The sequence below is a fragment of the Astyanax mexicanus genome, chromosome 22 (genome assembly GCF_023375975.1).
Source record: "Astyanax mexicanus isolate ESR-SI-001 chromosome 22, AstMex3_surface, whole genome shotgun sequence".
Classification (NCBI taxonomy): Eukaryota; Metazoa; Chordata; class Actinopteri; order Characiformes; family Acestrorhamphidae; genus Astyanax; species Astyanax mexicanus.
Window position 1 is genome coordinate 13,011,837 of NC_064429.1, and position 18,196 is coordinate 13,030,032.

General features: G+C 39.0%; 1 protein-coding gene across 2 annotated transcripts in view; it reads left to right on the forward strand.

Annotated features, from left to right (window-relative positions):
• LOC103036679 (tetratricopeptide repeat protein 28) overlaps positions 1–18,196 on the forward strand; it is a 203,933-nt gene that overhangs the window by 104,691 nt on the left and 81,046 nt on the right. For both annotated transcript variants that reach the window (XM_022664890.2, XM_022664891.2), the window contains exon 5: positions 13,534–14,041. In XM_022664890.2, the coding sequence (XP_022520611.2) occupies positions 13,534–14,041 (508 nt within the window). The remainder of the gene's footprint in view (positions 1–13,533; positions 14,042–18,196) is intronic.

The window sequence follows — 18,196 nt, forward strand, 5'->3', positions numbered from 1 at the left end:
GATTAACCTGCTTTGTAATAAACTGTTCTGCAATTGGGATCAACAACCATCTGGGCTGAAGAGCTACTAGTCTACAGCACTCCATCCCATTACACATTACATTTTTTTGTAGCTTGGAAGTAACAGCTTGGAAAATATCTGGCCCGCGGCCACACTTAATGGCCGACCCCTGCTGTATATCATGGCCAAATGTGTTAACTACTTTTTTAACTAGTTTTAGAGAGGAACACATTCTGAAATACAGCGTTAAACAGGAGTTTCAGTTTAGTTCTCCAGCACTGAGACCCCCAGCTAAAACAGCTGGAGCAGCATTAGCATTAGTCACTAACCATGCTAAGTTCTAGCTCTTTCGTCGTTCATAGGTATTATCGGCCTGTAGCCTGCTACTAACTCTGGCTAGCACTGCTGGAGCAGCATTAGTTAGTAATCACATTAAGTGCTAGCGCTTTCACCATTCATAGATGAGTATTATTGGCCTGTAGCCTGATGCTAACCACTGCTAGCACGGCTGGAGCTTTTTCTTCTGCTAGCCTGCACGTTTACCATGTTAAAACAAGCTATGTGGGATGAACTGTTGGCTCATATCGCCCTGGCTTTCCAAAACACTCAGGGTTCTTCAGTGTAGCGCTGTTGAGTGGCATTCGCCACTAAGTGCTGCTAATGGTTAGCTGCTAATGCTAATGATGCTTCACCCAGCTTTAGTGGAAACATGAAGAAAACATGGCAACACCCCTGTTCCTTACTAGTGTCGCATAATGCGCCTTATAATCCGGTGCACCTTATGTATAAAAATAGACCAGAAAATAGACTTTTATTGATAGTGCGCCTTCAGGTAATCTTGGGAGGCTTATAGTGTGAAGAATATGGCCATATGTAATTCAGATTGAGTTCACTACAGTAAAAACAGATCACACATTGTTCAGGATTTATTTTTTTACCTCATCCATCCATTCTATTCAGAGTTCATTACTTTCATGCGTACATAAGAAAGCCTTATGTGGGCATTATAACTGCATTAGAAACACATCACAGCATTATGTAGTGATTATAACTGTATTAGATGGACTGTTGTTCTTTGCGTCCTCTAGTCATGCCATGCATACACATACCACGGTGGAAGCCACGCTTCAGTGGAGCCGCCCCCACTGTTTCATATGCGGATGACAGACAAGTCTAATGACACTGTGGGGAGTTCCGATATATTCTGCAGTTTTTCCAGTGTGATTTAGCCTCACAGCGGGGTGCTTTTCATCATATCGCCACAGACAAAAAGCATGCATTTTTTCTCTGTTATCTGTTTGTGTGTGTGCGCAAAAGTGTGTGTGTGGAAATGTGTGTGTGTGTGTGTGTGCGTCTGCCAGTCCTTCTGAAAGAGAGAGTCTTGTGTGAGTGTAATGCGCTTGTAGTTGAATAGTTGAATGATCTCACTTTGAAAAAAATCAAATATCCTCCTCTTATGAAGCTCTACTGTAATTCCACAGTTTCCAAAGATCATTTTACATTTCTGCATGCCTCTGTGTGTGTGTGTGTGTGTGTGTGTGTATGTGTGTGTTTGGCAGTCCTTCTAAAATATATAATATGTAATGGCCTTTGTGTGAGTGTAATGCACTTGTAGTTAAAACAAATATATATATATATTTGATCTACTGTAATCTCATGGTTTACAAAGATCATTTTACATTTTTGCAAATTTGTGTGTGCATGTGTGTGTGTCTCAGCCAGTTCTTATAAAAGAGAATGTCCTTTGTGCGTGCAAAGAGTGTGTAGTTGAATGATCTCACTTTGTGTGTGTGTGTGTGAGGCACTTAAGCTCATTTGATACAAAGCAGATAGTGGGTTCTGGGGTGCATCATGCTTCTGCTCTGTATAAAAGTGCACTGTACTCAAATGTGCAGTACTTCACTGGGTCAGACTCCACTCTGTGTGTGTGTGTGTGTGTGTGTGTGTGTGTGTGTGTGTTTAGCTAGGCTTGGGTCAGTGCCCGTGACTGGAGCAGATGTTGAATGACTCATGTAATAGATGTTAGTGTTGGCTCCAGTGTGTTGCATTCTCCTACTCTTCTCCCAAACCCATTTCTCATTTTTCTTTCCTTTCTACCTTTCCTTTTAAGCTTTTAACTTTCTTATGTGCAGAGTTTATCTCATTCTCTCTCTGCTCTCTCCTTACATGAGTATATCAGAGTGACTGGTCTCTTAGTCTTCCTTTCCTTGGTAATACCAGTTTCATCATATAGTTTTTGATGGTCTTTGCTACTTTACTTAAGGGTACTTTCAAAGTTCTTGATTTTTTTGGATTGGCTGACCCTCATGTCTTAAAGGAGAACTCTGGTGTAAAATGGCCTTTTGTTGTAGTAAAACATGATAAAAAAGTACTTACCTTTGATTAACAGCACACCTCTGTTCTCCCACAGCGTTCAGAGACCCAGAACTTTTAACAGTTTGTCCAAACACCCTTCAGACTCAGTGGCACGGGGCATATTTTGCCCCGATAAATCTCTTTTTCCACCGTTATCCAGCTCAAAGTAGCTCCACACCTCCTTGCTAGAATCCGGAGAGCTCTGACATTTAAAACGAGGCATTTATAACTTAAAAAGTGCAGAAGAAGCTTATTAAAAACACTCTTTACATCCCATAATGCTAGCTTCAGCTACGAGCGCCGCCATTACTGAACTGAACTAACATAGACATATATACTGTATATACATAGACTCCGCATAGCGTAGCAGTCGGCACCAGGAGGTGTAGCTAAAGCTAGTTTTGGAGTGTCTCATCAAAGTGCAGACTTAAAATTATGAATGCTTAATTGAGAAAATTACATTCCTATTTTTAAAACATGATTGTCATAATTTTTTTTTTTTTTTACGGCTGGAACAACCTATGACTTAATCAACGTCATGATTACTGGAATATTTTGATTTTCAAAAGGAGTGTTATTGCTTTGTTACTGTTACCATGGACATAAAAACAGGGGCTGTGTCCCAAACTTCGCACGGCTAGACTAAATAGTGTGTTAAAAATAGCTACTTAATCAATAATCCTTAGATGCAGCCTTACATTTTTAACATTTTAACTTAAAGTACTTTAAATTGTGCAGTTTTTCATTACAATAAAAAAGCATGATGAATGGACCAATAGAAACGAAATGAAATTAATTTTAGGTTAAATTTTATCTTTTATCCTATTCTCATTCTCAGTAAACACACTTTGTTTGTGCTCAGTCTTGCTCAGGGAAAGAGTTGTTATTTTTTGGGCTCAAGTGGAGACGTGTGCCACAAAGCAAAGCAAACCTATTACCCCCCTGAAACCCCCCCACCACCATCTCCGCCCCAGCTGCTGAGATCCAATCAAGGCTCCCGCCAGCGACTATTCACCCAGCATGTCAATCAGAGGCCCATGGCGTGTGTCACACAGCAGGAAGCAGCCTTTTCAAAGCTTTTCCTCCCACAGCAGGCAAACAGTACACTAAACCAACTCATTAATATGTGCTAATATGTTCCTCTTTAGGTTTTATTTTTCTGTCTTTGTCTGCACACCAGTGCTGGATTTCATTTAAACTCATTCAGGTCTACATCAGACAGGAACTCCTTGTCCATTTTCTCTGCTCCATCGCTCTTGTTTCTTTTTCCTGTCGCTCTGTCACTTTTTATTACCATTTAGAACAAGCTCGCTATTTGTTCTTCCTGCCTCACCTGTATCTTTCCCGCCTTTCTAAACCTTCCTTATTACCCTCCATCATTAACCCATCATCTACAGTATTTCCCTATCTTTATTAAGAATAGACACAATTATTTATTTGACACTGTTGTTGTATGTTGTTTATTATCACTGCCATGTTGATACTGACCCTGCCTGTCTCTGACTACCCCTGTAAGCCTTACTCCTTTGTTAATAAATTCATTGATTGGTATCTGCATGTTAGAATTGCATTGATTCAAAACCATTTTAAAGTGTGATTAATTAGTTATTTATGCCATAGCAAAATGTATTTTTAAATATTATGAATTACTGAATGTAACTTACAAACAGTCAGATAGAACTTCTATTTATATGAGTTGACTGCATCTAAAAAAAAATCAAATTTGGTGGAAAACAATTAGATGGATCCAACACAATAGTTCAAATATGATGAAGCTAGCTACCTGGCTAATTAAATAAGTATACATACCTTCAGCACAGCTGAAACATGGGCAGAGTTGATCCCATCACAATATCAAAACACCTGTGTAAGTCATAAAATGTCTGAAATTAATACAACACAGTCTATGAAATACTTAATCTAACTAGCTAATTGGCTAGATAGCTAACTAGCTCAGTATTAATAAGATTGTGGTCACAAATGTTCAAACAGGCATATTTGAGTGTATTACAAAAGCAAAACATTTCTGTTAAAAATACTTAAAAGTAATATACTATGCTCAAAGAAAGACTTAATATTTCTGGCTGAATATCTGGCTAGTTAGCTAACTAGCTCTAGCTTAGTTCATACTAAGGATCTTTAACACAGTCACAAAAAGGTGCTTCGCAGTGAAATGTTTTCTACAAATTATTTACTCCAAGAGTGGTGAAAAAGTGTATTTTTGGTAACATGTCAAATGAGCATACTGGATGTTAATCTACACAGATTTCTCTCCTGAAAACTGTTTATTTGGATGAGTAAAACGCTTCAGTTTATTTACAGTAAGCTTAGATTCCCGGATTTCTCTGGCATTAAGGCTGGAGCATTAGCATTAGCTGCTAACCGCTAGTGGGTAGTGCTAATGCTGCTCCAACAGGGCTAGCTGAGGTTAGGAGCAGGCAACAGGCTTATAATACTCACCTCCGAATAGAGAAAAGGCTGTTAGCGGCTAATGCTAATGCTACTCCAGAACCAGTGCTGGAGAACTAAACTGAAACTCCTGTATTACGCTGTACTTCAGTGGAGTGGATTTACTGCTCCTTAATACCTGACTGGTAGAGTGTGCACCGGATTATAGGCGATTTTGGGGAAAATTAAAGGATTTTAAGCGCAATGTTCTTGCGAATACTCAGGCATACAAACAAGTTATAAATTAAATATTGATGGGAGGAATACTTTTCTACCAGTAGATTGATAGTGACATGCCCCTATACATGATATGCCAACCTATGCCCTTGGGTACAGGTCACATGGATACTGTACTTACTCTTTGTGATATTGAGGCATAATTATGTTGAATTTGCACATTTGAATAGCAAAAATAATCCACTCTGTTCTGAAAAGTACAGTTTTCTCCTCCTGAAGCAGTAATGAAGGAGTTTTACACAGAAGCATGTAGAGTGTGTGCATCTGGCTTTGTTTTGGAGTGTGTGTATCTGTAAAAGTATATGCATATCTTGTCTGTCCTACATTCCTCCTACTTTAACATCCTCCTTTTTTATTCTTAGTCCTTTTTCACACTGCCAATCCCCACTCCCCACCTCTCTCTCTCTCTCTGGAGCCTCATTTTTGGGTCTGTCGCTTTTGATAAAGCACCGGCAGCCTCTTCTTCTACCCCCAGACCCTTATCGAAGCAACCAGGGTGGCTAAGACCCTCTAGCATAGCGTCTAACCAGCCACTAGTGCTGACAGGATCGAGTTAACTCACAGATGGAAAAAAAAAGCTTCAGAAGCTTCACCCTTTGAAGGTCTTCTGCCGCCAAGATGTCCCACCATTCTTGCTTTTTATATTCACTTTTTTGCTTGGTTCCCCCGTCAAGACTCGCTGCATGAAGCCTGTAATTCCATCTGGGGATGAGGGGGAGCAGATCAGGGGGATTTGACGGGGTGGTCTGCTGAGAGGGTGGGATTGCCTCAGTGTGTGGAAGGAAAAGGTTTGGGAGCTTGGTGGTTCTGCAGGGTGGCGAGTGTTTGTAATTTGGGGTGCATAAGAGAATTTGGAGATAAAGATAAAGAGGCTTGTGTCTGCCACTGCTGAGAATGAATGACTGAACCTAAAGCAACACATGACAGTTGTTTCAGATTTTCAGTTGTGCTGTGCGTATTGGAGACATCCAAAAAAAAAACCCATAAAAATATAAACAAGTTAAAAATGTCCAATAAATTTCATTGCACTTCATGATTGTGTCCCACTTGTGTCTCAAAAAAATTTCAATTTCATTTTTCATTATCATATTTCATTTCATTTTATGTTTGAAGCCGGAAATCTGGCAAAAGTTTGAAAAGTTCAAGGGGGCCAAATACTTTTGCAAGGCACTGTATGTTAACATTTTGTGTGTTTTTACAATTTCTCTAACCAAATAATGCATATTTTCGATAATTTAGACAAAATTGAACACAATATCATACTGTTTTTCATATTTATATGACCTTGGAACAAGATGTATGTTCACTATCAAACAAAAATAAAATAAAAGGACTTTGAGTGGTTCAATACACTAAGGTGCTGCCATCAGCAGCTGGAGTCTGAGAGAGCACAGTTGGCCTTGCTCTCTCTGGGTGGGTAGATGACGTTTTTCTCGGAAAGCGCTAGATACCTGGTGATGCTACATCAGGATGAGTTCTATCTAGATGTGATGGATGATAGGCTGTGTTGTATATCTATATGTTATATGTCACTCTTACTTTTCCCTGGAGAATGTGCTGATTAGGCCATGAGCTTTTTTTTACTATGAGAACATTTAAAATCTTAATAAGAAAAGGAAAGCTCTGTTTTATTGCAGTGAACTGAGGATATTGTAGATGTTTTTTAGGCTTCTATCAGTTTTGGTATTAAGTATTGAAGCTACATTCACCTGAACAGAAGATTAGCAAAATAGGCACCATTATAGGACGCATATATAAAACCTCAAAAAAGGCTCAAATATTAAAATATTTTCAGTTTTACCTACGTTATCTCTCATTGTGCACACATTCACATTTACACATTCATATTTCATAATATGCCTCACACTGAATGCTTAGACAATACCAGTTTTACTGTATATTAAAAACACTGATTCTAACTCCAGAAATTTGCTATGTGTTGAAGTTTTGATGTATTTTTTTTTAATACTGTACGTCTTGTTAAGTACTAGGTGATAACACAGTATTTTATACAGCATTAGCTACTTAGTTTAATTGATTAAACAGCTGCTAGCTGTGTGAAAGCCAAGGCTGAGAGAGCCAGTTGCTTAGTGCTTAGTAGCAAAAATGCTCTCTGCTGGGATTCTGAGGCAGTGGATGAATGATTCCCCTGCCTGGCCTGATTCTCACAGCAGTGGGAAAGCAGTTGGTGCTTCTGCTCTCTCAGTACGACCCAGCCTGCTTCACAGACTCACTTAGCCAACACCTGCTGATCATACACATCCTGCATCAAAGAGTAGCAGCATGCTAACCCCGCTCTGCCAATGACTTAGCCTGTTTTCCACTGGAGAACACGTATACATTGTTAGAGCGATTTATACGAACGGGTTGGGGTCGAGATCAATGGGAGCTTGGAACAATTGGAAAGAGAAAAGTCTTTCTGGTACTGAATTGGACTGAATACACTGAAAACACTCACTTCTGCTCTCCTAGAGTGTGATATTGTAATGTTTTGGAACACATAATAGTGTAATAACTCATAGAAGCCGCACAGCAGCCGTTCAATATTTGTGTGCTCAACATTCCTCACAGTGGCTCATGAGACCAGACATCATGACATGTTTACGCTTCACATCAGACTGGTCATCTACGACTCAATCTCAAGAGTCCTCTACTCAAAAACTGGTCAAAAAGTGGATATTTCAGCAATATTTTATCCAGCAAAGGCTTATCTTTAACTTTCTTACCAAAAACCAAAAGGCCTTAGCCCTATTCGGATGGGATTAATGAGAAAATTACAGGCTGAATTATCTACGTTTTTTCCCTGAACTCTGGGGTCCTCCGGTAATTTTAGTCCTGTCCAGATGCACATCTCTGAGTTTTATCACCTCACATTTAATTAAATAGCTACAGTATTTGTCCACTGCCACACAGTGTAATTACACATTTCCACGAAGATCCTCGTAAACACAAGAGTGAGTGGAAATGGAGGAGCTACTGAACGTGATGTCATGTGACCAAGAAAGCCAAAAAAATCACTGGTTCTCCTGTTTTTTCAATTGCAGTCCAGATGCAAGAGTTTAATCACTGAGTCGAAGTGTGAAATATTTTTCACACTTGGGAATCCAAAAGCAGTGTGTAAGACTGGTGGAGGAAAACATGCCAAGATGCATGAGAACTGTGATTAAACACCAGGGCTCTTCCACCAATTATACATTTCTGAACTCTTAAAACTTTATGAATATGAACTTGTTTTGAGGTCTGAAATGTAAATGCACACCAACCAAAAGTCTTGGTCTCAGGAGGTAACCATCTAAAATTTAAGTTGTTGCAAAAACTATTATAACAGTTGGGGTTATAACTGTGAAGCAGCATATGCTTCGTGATAAGGGGAATACTGGTTTTCTTACTTGGGGAATACTGATTTTCTAAATTGTCTGTATTTGTCCAGAAGCCAAAAGACCTGAGTAAAAACAAACCAGATCTGCAGAAAAAGGAAAGAGAATAACAGAATAACTCCTCCTCTAAAGCTACTGCTACTTTCCCAAGGGTCTCCACTGGATTCCTGAAAACTTCCATCATATCAGTTGCCCCCGAGGAGTCTAGACTTGTTTAGCTTTTATCAGGAGACCCTCGGCAGAAATGTGTATGCTGATAAGGGCCGGTGGTTTATCAGGAGTTTATAGACCCTGACGGCTAGATTAATCAGATAATCTGGAGAACAGCCAGACTGTGAAAACAAAATCATCTCTGTGTGCACAGGGGGGGTTGAGTGGGCGTCTTATAGACAACAGGGAGAATTGAGTTATAAGAACCCTCTCTCTTTGCTTAATGGATGTTTGTATTGATTTACAATCTGGGTAAAGCAATTAAATTAAATGCATCTATGAACAAATGTATATCAGATAAAAAAAAAATGTGTTACAGAAAATTATGTATCAATACTGAACCAAATATTGCATGTCTACTGTTTATTCTATAGATAGTCTACATTCTCAAAAAAAATTCAGTGGTGTCTGAAACCTATTGTCCATTTAATGTTCCAGAAAAAAAAAAAAAAACACAGAACACAGCTGAGCTAGAGTTGAGGTGGAGTTTCCATTTTCATGTATCTTTGTTTGGGGAGTGGCTGGAGTTGGGCTGATGTGGCATAGCTTCAAAAGGCCAAGCTTGAGATACTCTATCAGCAAAACATGAAACAAGTCAGGAGGCTAATTGCCAGCTTTGGTCTGTGTAACGTTTCTTCAGGACTTTAAAGTTCAGCAGAGTGCTGGAAGTTCTTATTGGTGGAAGTAATCTGTTCCAGGTTCCATCAAGCCTAAGAAAGTGATGGAAAATGAAATGTGATGGGTGTGTTTTTGGATTTAGTTAATTTAATGCATTTCAGATAACAGGCTGAACTTTTGGAGTAATAAAAATACAAACAAAATCATGCTTACTGGACATTCACTCATTGACAAAAATAACACATCATGTTGGTGTTGTTGCAATTGAATGAAATATTGAAGTGAAATGATCTATTTCCCCACAGATTTTGCAGCTGGGCCTGTAGAATCTGCACACTCACACAGTGGCGTGAAAAAGTATTTTCTCCCTACAGATATTTTTTGTTTTTGCTTTTTTGTCATACTAATATTTATCAAATTATCAAACAAACTTTAATATGAGACAAAAAAAGGCTAAGTAAATATAAAATGCACCTTTTAAATGATAATTTTATGTATTTAAGTAAAAAAAAAAAGAATATCTGTGGAGGAATTTTGGTCCACTCTTCTTTACAGAATTGTTTTAACTCAGACACATTAGAGGGTTTTCAAGCATAAACATCCTGTTTAAGATCATCCTACAGTGTCTCAATCAGACTTTGATTATAGGTCACTCTAAATCATTTTATTGTTTTTAAGTCATTCAGAGGTGAACTTGCTTGTGTGCTATGGATCGTTGTCCTGCTGCAGAACCCAAGTAAACCTGAGCTTGAGGTCATGAACAGATGACCAGACATTCTTCTTCAGGATTGTCTGGTAAACAGCAGAATTCCTGGTTCCATCTACGTGAGATGGACCATTGTGTTCCTTTTCTTCTGCACTTGTCTCTTTCTTATTATTGAATCATTAACCGAGGCGAGTGAGACCTGCAGTTCTTTAAATGTTGTTCTTGGTTTCTTTTGTGACCTCCTGGATGAGTTGTCCATGCCTTTTTGGAGTAATTTTGGTTGGCCGGTCACTCCTGGGAAGGTTCACCAGTGTTCCGTGTTTTATCCATTAGTGAATAATAGCATAATAATCACAGTTAATTTATAGGAGCAAACATTTTTTTCAAACAGTGCAAGGTTGGTTTGGATAGTTTTTTTCCTTTATTAAATGAAATCATAATTTAAAATGTGATTTATATATTAACTCAGGTTTTATTTGTCTGATATTAAAGTTTGTCTCATAATCTGAAAAATGTGAGTATGACAAAAATGTGAAAGCATAAGAAATCTGTAGGGGGGAAATACTTCACGTCACTGTATATTGCTGAATCTGGCATCCCAGCTGCTCCCATAAATGCTTAATTGGCGATAGATCTGAGAAACAGGCAGATGGATACATTCTTGGAAAACCCTTATTGTGTGTGGGTGAGCATCATCCTGCTGAAAACTGTTATTTGGAAGAAGCCCTGCAATGAGAATCCGCACGTATGGCAGCAGGATGTCTTGCACATATCGCTGAGCTGTTAGTATCCCTCGTATCACTTGTTGAAAGGTGATTGATAAGCGTACATAGAATATGTATTTTAGCATGTAAAGCAGAACATGGACCATAAGCAGGCATCCAGTTTACACACCGGCTTCAGTTTTGCACACACAGGTTCATTGAATGGTTGATAGGATTTGCTGTTTCTTTTGTAGTCTGGATGCCACCTACAGATACGTCTATGCGTGCGATTCGAAACAGTATTTTTCAGCGGAAGAATATCTAGACGTGAAATAAAGGGGCTTACTGACTGCTCCCACTCAATCAAAGAAAACCAAGTAATTCTCTCTGCTGCAGTTCTGGCCAAAATCTCCTCCTGATTAGATGTGTCTTTATCCCTGCTGTGCTGGTTTGCATAATTCACTTCTACTACAATCAGACTAAGTGAAAACACTGAAGCATGCTTGCTGCTGTGCTTACTGTGAATGGGGGGTAGGTGGGGGTTATCCACCACAGCTATTCTTTAAAAAGAAGTCTGCAAAAATCTCCTACAAAGAGTATTTATCTACACTATGTAGCACAGGGGTAGGAGTGAAGTGAAAGTTGGTGGGATAGCTTACAGCATCCTTTGGCAGTATGCAGATTACTTTCTGCAGAAGCTTGTTCTTCACCACATGCTTTGAAGTGGCCCTTAAAACCCCAGCCTGTTTTGATGTGTTTTTTCTCTGTTTTTGTCAATTCCCTGTTCACAGCTATGTTAGGAGAGAGCCACATTCTATTATTTTCTTTATACCAGAAGATATTGAGCTGCTGAAAAATGTAATCATTTGAAATGCTTTCAGAATTTGAAAATCTTCATGGAATTGATCATGTTTTAATCTAAATTTTACCCATCACCTGTTTTTTTCAGTTATTTTTAGATAAAAATATAAAAAAATATTGTAATTTAGAGCATTTATTTGCAAAAACTGAGAAATGGCTGAAATAACAAAAAAGATGCAGAGCTTTCAGACCTCAAATAATGCAAAGAAAACAAGTTCATATTCATAAAGTTAATGCATCTTGGCATCATGTTCTCCTCCAACAGTCTTACACACTGCTTTTGGATAACTTTATGCTGGTGCAAAAATTCAAGCAGTTCAGCTTGATTTGATGGTTTGTGATCATCCATCTTCCTCTTAATTATATTCCAATTTGGTTTTCAATTTGGTAAAATCAAAGAAACTCATCATTTTTAAGTGGTCTCTTATTTGTTTTCCAGTTTTCTTTTCAGCAATAGTTAGATTACCATGTATATTAGTTGAAAGTATAAGGATTTTTATAGTACATTCGTTACATTGCTTATAACTGTAACAAAATGCATGATCACATGAGATTTTTGACACAATTTGCATCATTGGGCTTATTAAGGCTCTACCCGACTCAAGTCAAATCAGATTGGGGCACTTAATATGAAAATTTGACTCCAATATTAATTTGTGTTTGTTTTTTATTTATATACTTATCAAACAATCAAAAAATCCGTGCACTTGAGTTCCGGTACTGATTTTCACCACATTAAGACAGTTTTCAGAGTGAAGGGAACATATTTCTGAGCCATGGGTGGCTAATGAAAAATACCTCAGGGGTGGAGGGGGATATTATGATGTGATTTTTGGTGACCTCAATATTCAATATTTAACACTGTCGAAATAGGACAATAGTAAAACCTGCACTGTGCAAATGAATCAGCTGGCTAATTTGACTTTTTGTCACCCTGCGTTACTGATCGGTAGAGCAGATACAGAATAAAGATTGGCATCATTTATGCCGCTATAGGGCTGGGGTTCAGGCCGGTAGCCAGGTTAGCAGGGCAATGCTAACTGGCTAACTGTGAAATCAGGACAGGACTGTGAGATTAGACACTTCTAACAGCATAATATCATCATAGTTATTACATGACACTTCCTGGTCCTGATTTAAGTGGAAAAAGAAAGCGTGATCGGTTTAATAGGCCCAGTCTGGTGCGGATCAGTGTCCACCATAGCAACCAGACTTATATACAGTCTATAGCAGGGGTCGGCAATAGGCATGAAACATGAAACATCTGGCCCTTGAGGTTGTTTGAACTATAATTAACGATAATGGAAAAATAAATAAAATTAATCTCTGGTGAGCTTTTGTTTACATACCTCTCCGTCTCTCTGGCGCTAGACACGACTTTAGTTTCTTCCCATTTTCATTATTCTGCTCGTTCTTGGGTTCCCTATCTCCTTATAAGGCAGTGGTAGTGTCATGGACCACAACCTTGACAACATGATGTGTTTATTCATTTATTTTTCATCCTTACTTCTTGGGTATACCTACTACAATTGTTCTACAGTTGGGTTCAATAACCCTCTGGGCTGGAGAGCTACTAGCCTGTAGAACTCAGTCCCACGAGCAGCACCTGAGCATCACCAAAGCTCTGGAAAACAAGCGGGAAGAGCTGTTCTACAATTGGGTTCAATAACCCTCTGGGCTGGAGAGCTACTAGCCTGTAGCACTACGTCCCATTACACTTCATTTTATTCTACCACCCCTTAGCGCCCAGCTTGTGGCCCGCCACGTATTGATTTGGAAATTGAATTGCCAACCCCTGGTCTATGGGAAACCCAGGTGGCTTTCCTGGGCTTTATAGGAATCCCCACCCACATGTGACACAGGCACACAAGTCAGCTAAATAAGCACTGGATGAATGTGCAAAAAACATTTTTCTCTTTCTTTAAAATTTTAATTATCAAAAACCAAAAAAATCTGGTTGATGATTTGACTAGAGTTAATAGTAATCTGTCATGTGTGTGTGTTTTTCTCTTTTCAGGCTGCATCCCTGGCCCTCTGCAGCTTGGGACATGTCTACACTTCTATAGGGGACTATCCCAACGCACTAGCCAGCCACAAGCAGTGTGTGCTGCTGGCCAAACAGTCCAAGGACCAGCTCTCAGAGGCACGGGAGCTGGGAAACATGGGTGCCGTCTACATCGCCATGGGGGACTTTGACAATGCCGTCCAGTGTCACGAGCAGCACCTGAGCATCGCCAAAGCTCTGGAAAACAAGCGGGAAGAGGCGAGGGCATACAGCAACCTGGGCAGTGCCTACCACTACCACCGGAATTTCGACAAGGCCATGTCCTACCACACTCATGTTCTAGAACTAGCTCAGGAGCTGGATGAGAAGCCCATTGAGATGAGGGCCTACGCTGGACTGGGCCACGCTGCTCGGTGCATGCAGGACTTAGAGCGGGCCAAACAGTACCACGAGCAGCAGCTGACAATCGCAGAGCTACTGAAGGACCGAGCTGCTGAAGGAAGAGCGTCATCCAATCTGGGTAAGAGCTTTAAAACTAACTTTGTAGTGATATTGTACGTGTTTTATGTATTTAGTGTAGTCTGGAAAAATCTAGAGAAGTGTACAAACTGACAGACTAAATATATATTGCGGCATAATGCAACTTTTAGTACCTTCCACTATTTTGGAAATACATTAATGAATTGTTTTCTGACAAGAGTGCATATGTTGGTTGGGGTCATTTTAATACTTTAATCCTAGAACGCTAAGAACAACTGTGATTTGCAAATCTACATCATGCAAAATAACCATTGTAGATAACTTGAAAACTCAGACTCAGACAAGCGCAGATGTAAAATTAAAGCTTTAATAACAAAAGGAGTAATACAGAGAGTAGTCAGAATAAACAGGGTCAATGCCAGAGAACAGGAGCCAACAGAAGAAAACATACCAGGGTCATAATACACAGTCCAGAGTTTGGTACACAGGCAGAGAGACAAAACAGGGCAGGCAAAAAATCAGAGTCGGGGTACACGAAAATTGGTAATACACAAAGGCAAAGAGAAAATAGAAAAGCATTGCAATGCTGGACAAAACAAAACAATACTCATCACTGGAGCTGAGTTCTGGGCAGTCTATTACACCTGGCTAACCAGGTGTTAGTACTCAGGCGAATTACTTCCTGAAGATGTCACATGATCGTGAGAATCACTGAATGGTGCATTCTGGGTAGTGTAGTACTGTGACTGGAAATTGCAGATAGAGCAGAGTGTGGGGGAGACAGGCTTGTTTTCTGCACCAGCATGACACTTCTAAAAAAAACTGAACAGCCATAGTGGAGAGAAATGGGACTGCTGGATTTTCTAATACTCTTATACAGTCAATTCTTTTAATAATTTAAATCCACAGACATTTTAGGGGTGTGTAATATGTACTTGAAGAAATTACATATTTCTATTAAATATTTCTATTTTTTACAGTAAAACAGTAAAACAAGCAGTAAAATAAATACAATGTAATCTATTGAACTAAAAATCATCCAAAATACAAATAAATTGCAGTATTTAGCATACGCAAAGAAACACCAAACTGCAAACAATTACACCAAAATGCCCTTTAATTAAAACAAAAAACAAAAATAAAAACAAAATAAATTGCTTTCAAGACAGAATGCTGTTATCAAGATACGATTTTTTTTTTGTTAAAAAAATTATACTATCATATACGATACTATATATTGCACACCTAACAATGACCTATACATTACATATGTACTACATCCGCTCATATATTATCATACTGTTGTGCTTTTCTTCATTTCTCATTCCTGGTGATTTATTCATAGACATGAAATGACCACTAAATGACCTTATTACCAATTCTAGCAATAGAAACCACACAGCATATGATCCCCCCCTCCCCCCCTTTAGAATGTCAGAAGGATCTCAGATGGATTTGCCTCAATAACAGGCCCCTACACAGCACATTTACCAGTGTTACATTAATACAGTTAGTGTTAAAGTAATGATGTCATCACTGAGGGTGTTAATTTGACACTATGGTGAATTTACTGTGTACCAGAAACGCACAAACACACACACACACACACACACACACGCCCATGAACAGACTTTGTGTCCTACTTCCTCCTTGACTTTGGAAACATCTGCATCTAAACAGGATACTTTAGTCCCACTCAGATAATGAAATCTGGAAGCTGTTTGTCTCCTTATGTAAATGTTAAGAGGTTGCTTGGCAGTTTTGAGGTCACTGGGATTACGTCACGGCAGCAGGACAGAACTGGCATCTTATTATCTAGCGAGGAATGGTGTCGTTCTAGCCGAGGGCGAGAATAGGCATCAGTCTGGCCTTTGCGTTGTCACAGCACTCACACAAGTGTCATGCTACTGTGGTGCCAGTGCTGCTATCTATTCTGTCAAATGCCATTAGGAGGAGCATCTTCTTGCTTGCCTCAGTAAAGAGATAAACATGCCAGGTGTTTTGAAAGATGACCCAATTAAAATACACAACAGTTCGCTCGTGTCATTATGTTTATTCCACCCCCCATTTATTTTTGCCTTCTGCAGAATTTGTATCGTTTATTAATAATTCATGTCCCATGCTCTGCACCTCTTGCAGTGTGTACGTCCATGTTTTCCTCAGAGCTGGGCTCTCGTTTTCCCGCAGTAGTTGCCCAGGGTTCATAATAACTCACCTCAGCTTGCGTATTACAGAAAAATGAATTATGCATGCTCCCTTCCTTACCTTTGACAGTGCCTGGTGGCATATTCGTCTTTGGAACAAGCCCCTATTAGTACGAGATGCCTCGGTTTCCCACAACAGCGTCACATAAAATGCCTTGCAGTGGGATTTTTTTTTATTGCTGCACTTCTCCACTGCCTGCCAACTTTCATGGGCTTTGGGGCTAGTTTTAAAGCCTCATTAGCCTTTGGATGACATCCTCACTTCTCCCCTACAGGAAAGCGATGAACTTAGTCCATAGCATCAAAACTACATACTACGTACTGGGTGGTGTGACCGACTATTCATTGTTCATTCTCTATACCGATAAAAAAAAATCATCCTGTGGTTTGTATTTATTCATACAGTAATACTGTTTTTCAAATAAGTAAATAAATGAGCACATAAGCAGAGACTGAAATTAGGAGCTGTGTCATTTTAAAGATTTGCTGATTTCAGATAAAACCCCTTTCTACATCCTGTGATTATATATGAGCTTTCAGTTAGCAGAGACGAGTTCTCAACAATTAGCTCAGTTAGAGACTACAGCCACAACCCTGCCGTGCACAAGCAACAACCCAGTATCTAACATCTCTACTAAAAAAACCTGGTCTTGATCCTTGAGACCTCAACAACTATCGCCCTATTTCTAATCTCCCTTTTCTATTAACTCTTGTGTGGTGTTCATATTTTTCTTACTCGTTTACTTTGTTACTTGTATTTAATTCAGCACAATTAAGCAATTTTACATTAAAATATCCTTTTATTAGTTTTTTAAGAAAATGTTAAAGAAAATGAATTTAACTCAAGAAATGAGAAGAAAATTTGTTTAGTTTCAAATTTACAAATGAAGCAATGTTTATTAGCCCTTGGCCAAACAGACTGTATGTAATATAAATTGTTTGGGGGGGGGGGGTGTACAATGTGTGTTTATCGAAAATGTGTTTCACAAAAAAATTAGCCAATGCCAATGAGTTTGATTTAGAAAAAATATGTTTTTAGTATCATTTGATGAAAAATGAAAACGGGCCCCACAGACCCGAACACCACACAAGGGTTAAAGGCTCTTGAAAGAACTATGGCCAGCCAACTACAGCAATGTCTTGAATCAAACAACCTCTTTGAACCATTCAATCTGGTTTCTGACCCTTCCACATTACTAAAATGTGGCTCAGATCTGATTTTCTGTGTAAACGTGCCTAATTCCCTTTTTACACACTTTTCTAAGTCACTTTCATATGTGGTCCTAAACTGGATAAGTATCTGATTCATGAACATTCATAAACATTTCATGAATCTGATTCATGAAAATTTTGGTATCCTCCTTATTCCACTCTCTCTAGTCAGTAACTAACAGTCACTTTAATTCAGGTACAAGAAATGAAGTAGAATAATAAAAGAAAAACTCTCAAATACATCTAGTAACATCTGTAACAATGTATTGTAAATATGTCATATGTCATTGTAACCTATTTGAACTAAAACATACATAGAATACACTGCTTGGCTAACAAAAAAAGGTCACACTCTAGTATGCCGTTGGACCACCTCACGCATTCACTGTGGCATTGTTTCGATAAGCTTCTGCATTGTTACAAGCTTTATTTCAATCCAGTCTTGCATTCATTTTTCACCAAGATCTTGCAGCAGCATTGATGATGGTAGAGTCTGACCACTGCACAAAGTCTTCTCCATCCAGCACATCCCAAAGATTCTCAGTGAAGTTAAGATCTGGACTCTGTGGTGAACTCTCTCTCAATCCATGTGTAAAAATGATGATCTCCTGCTCCCTGAATCACTCTTTCACAATTCCCCATGGTCTATATTCAGTATATTCAGGTAGTCAGCTGACCTCATTCTATCAGCACATACTGTTGCTGAACCTAAACCTGACCAACTGCGACAAGCCCAGATTATTTTCATTATCCAGATGGTGTCTTTTTTGGGCCATTAA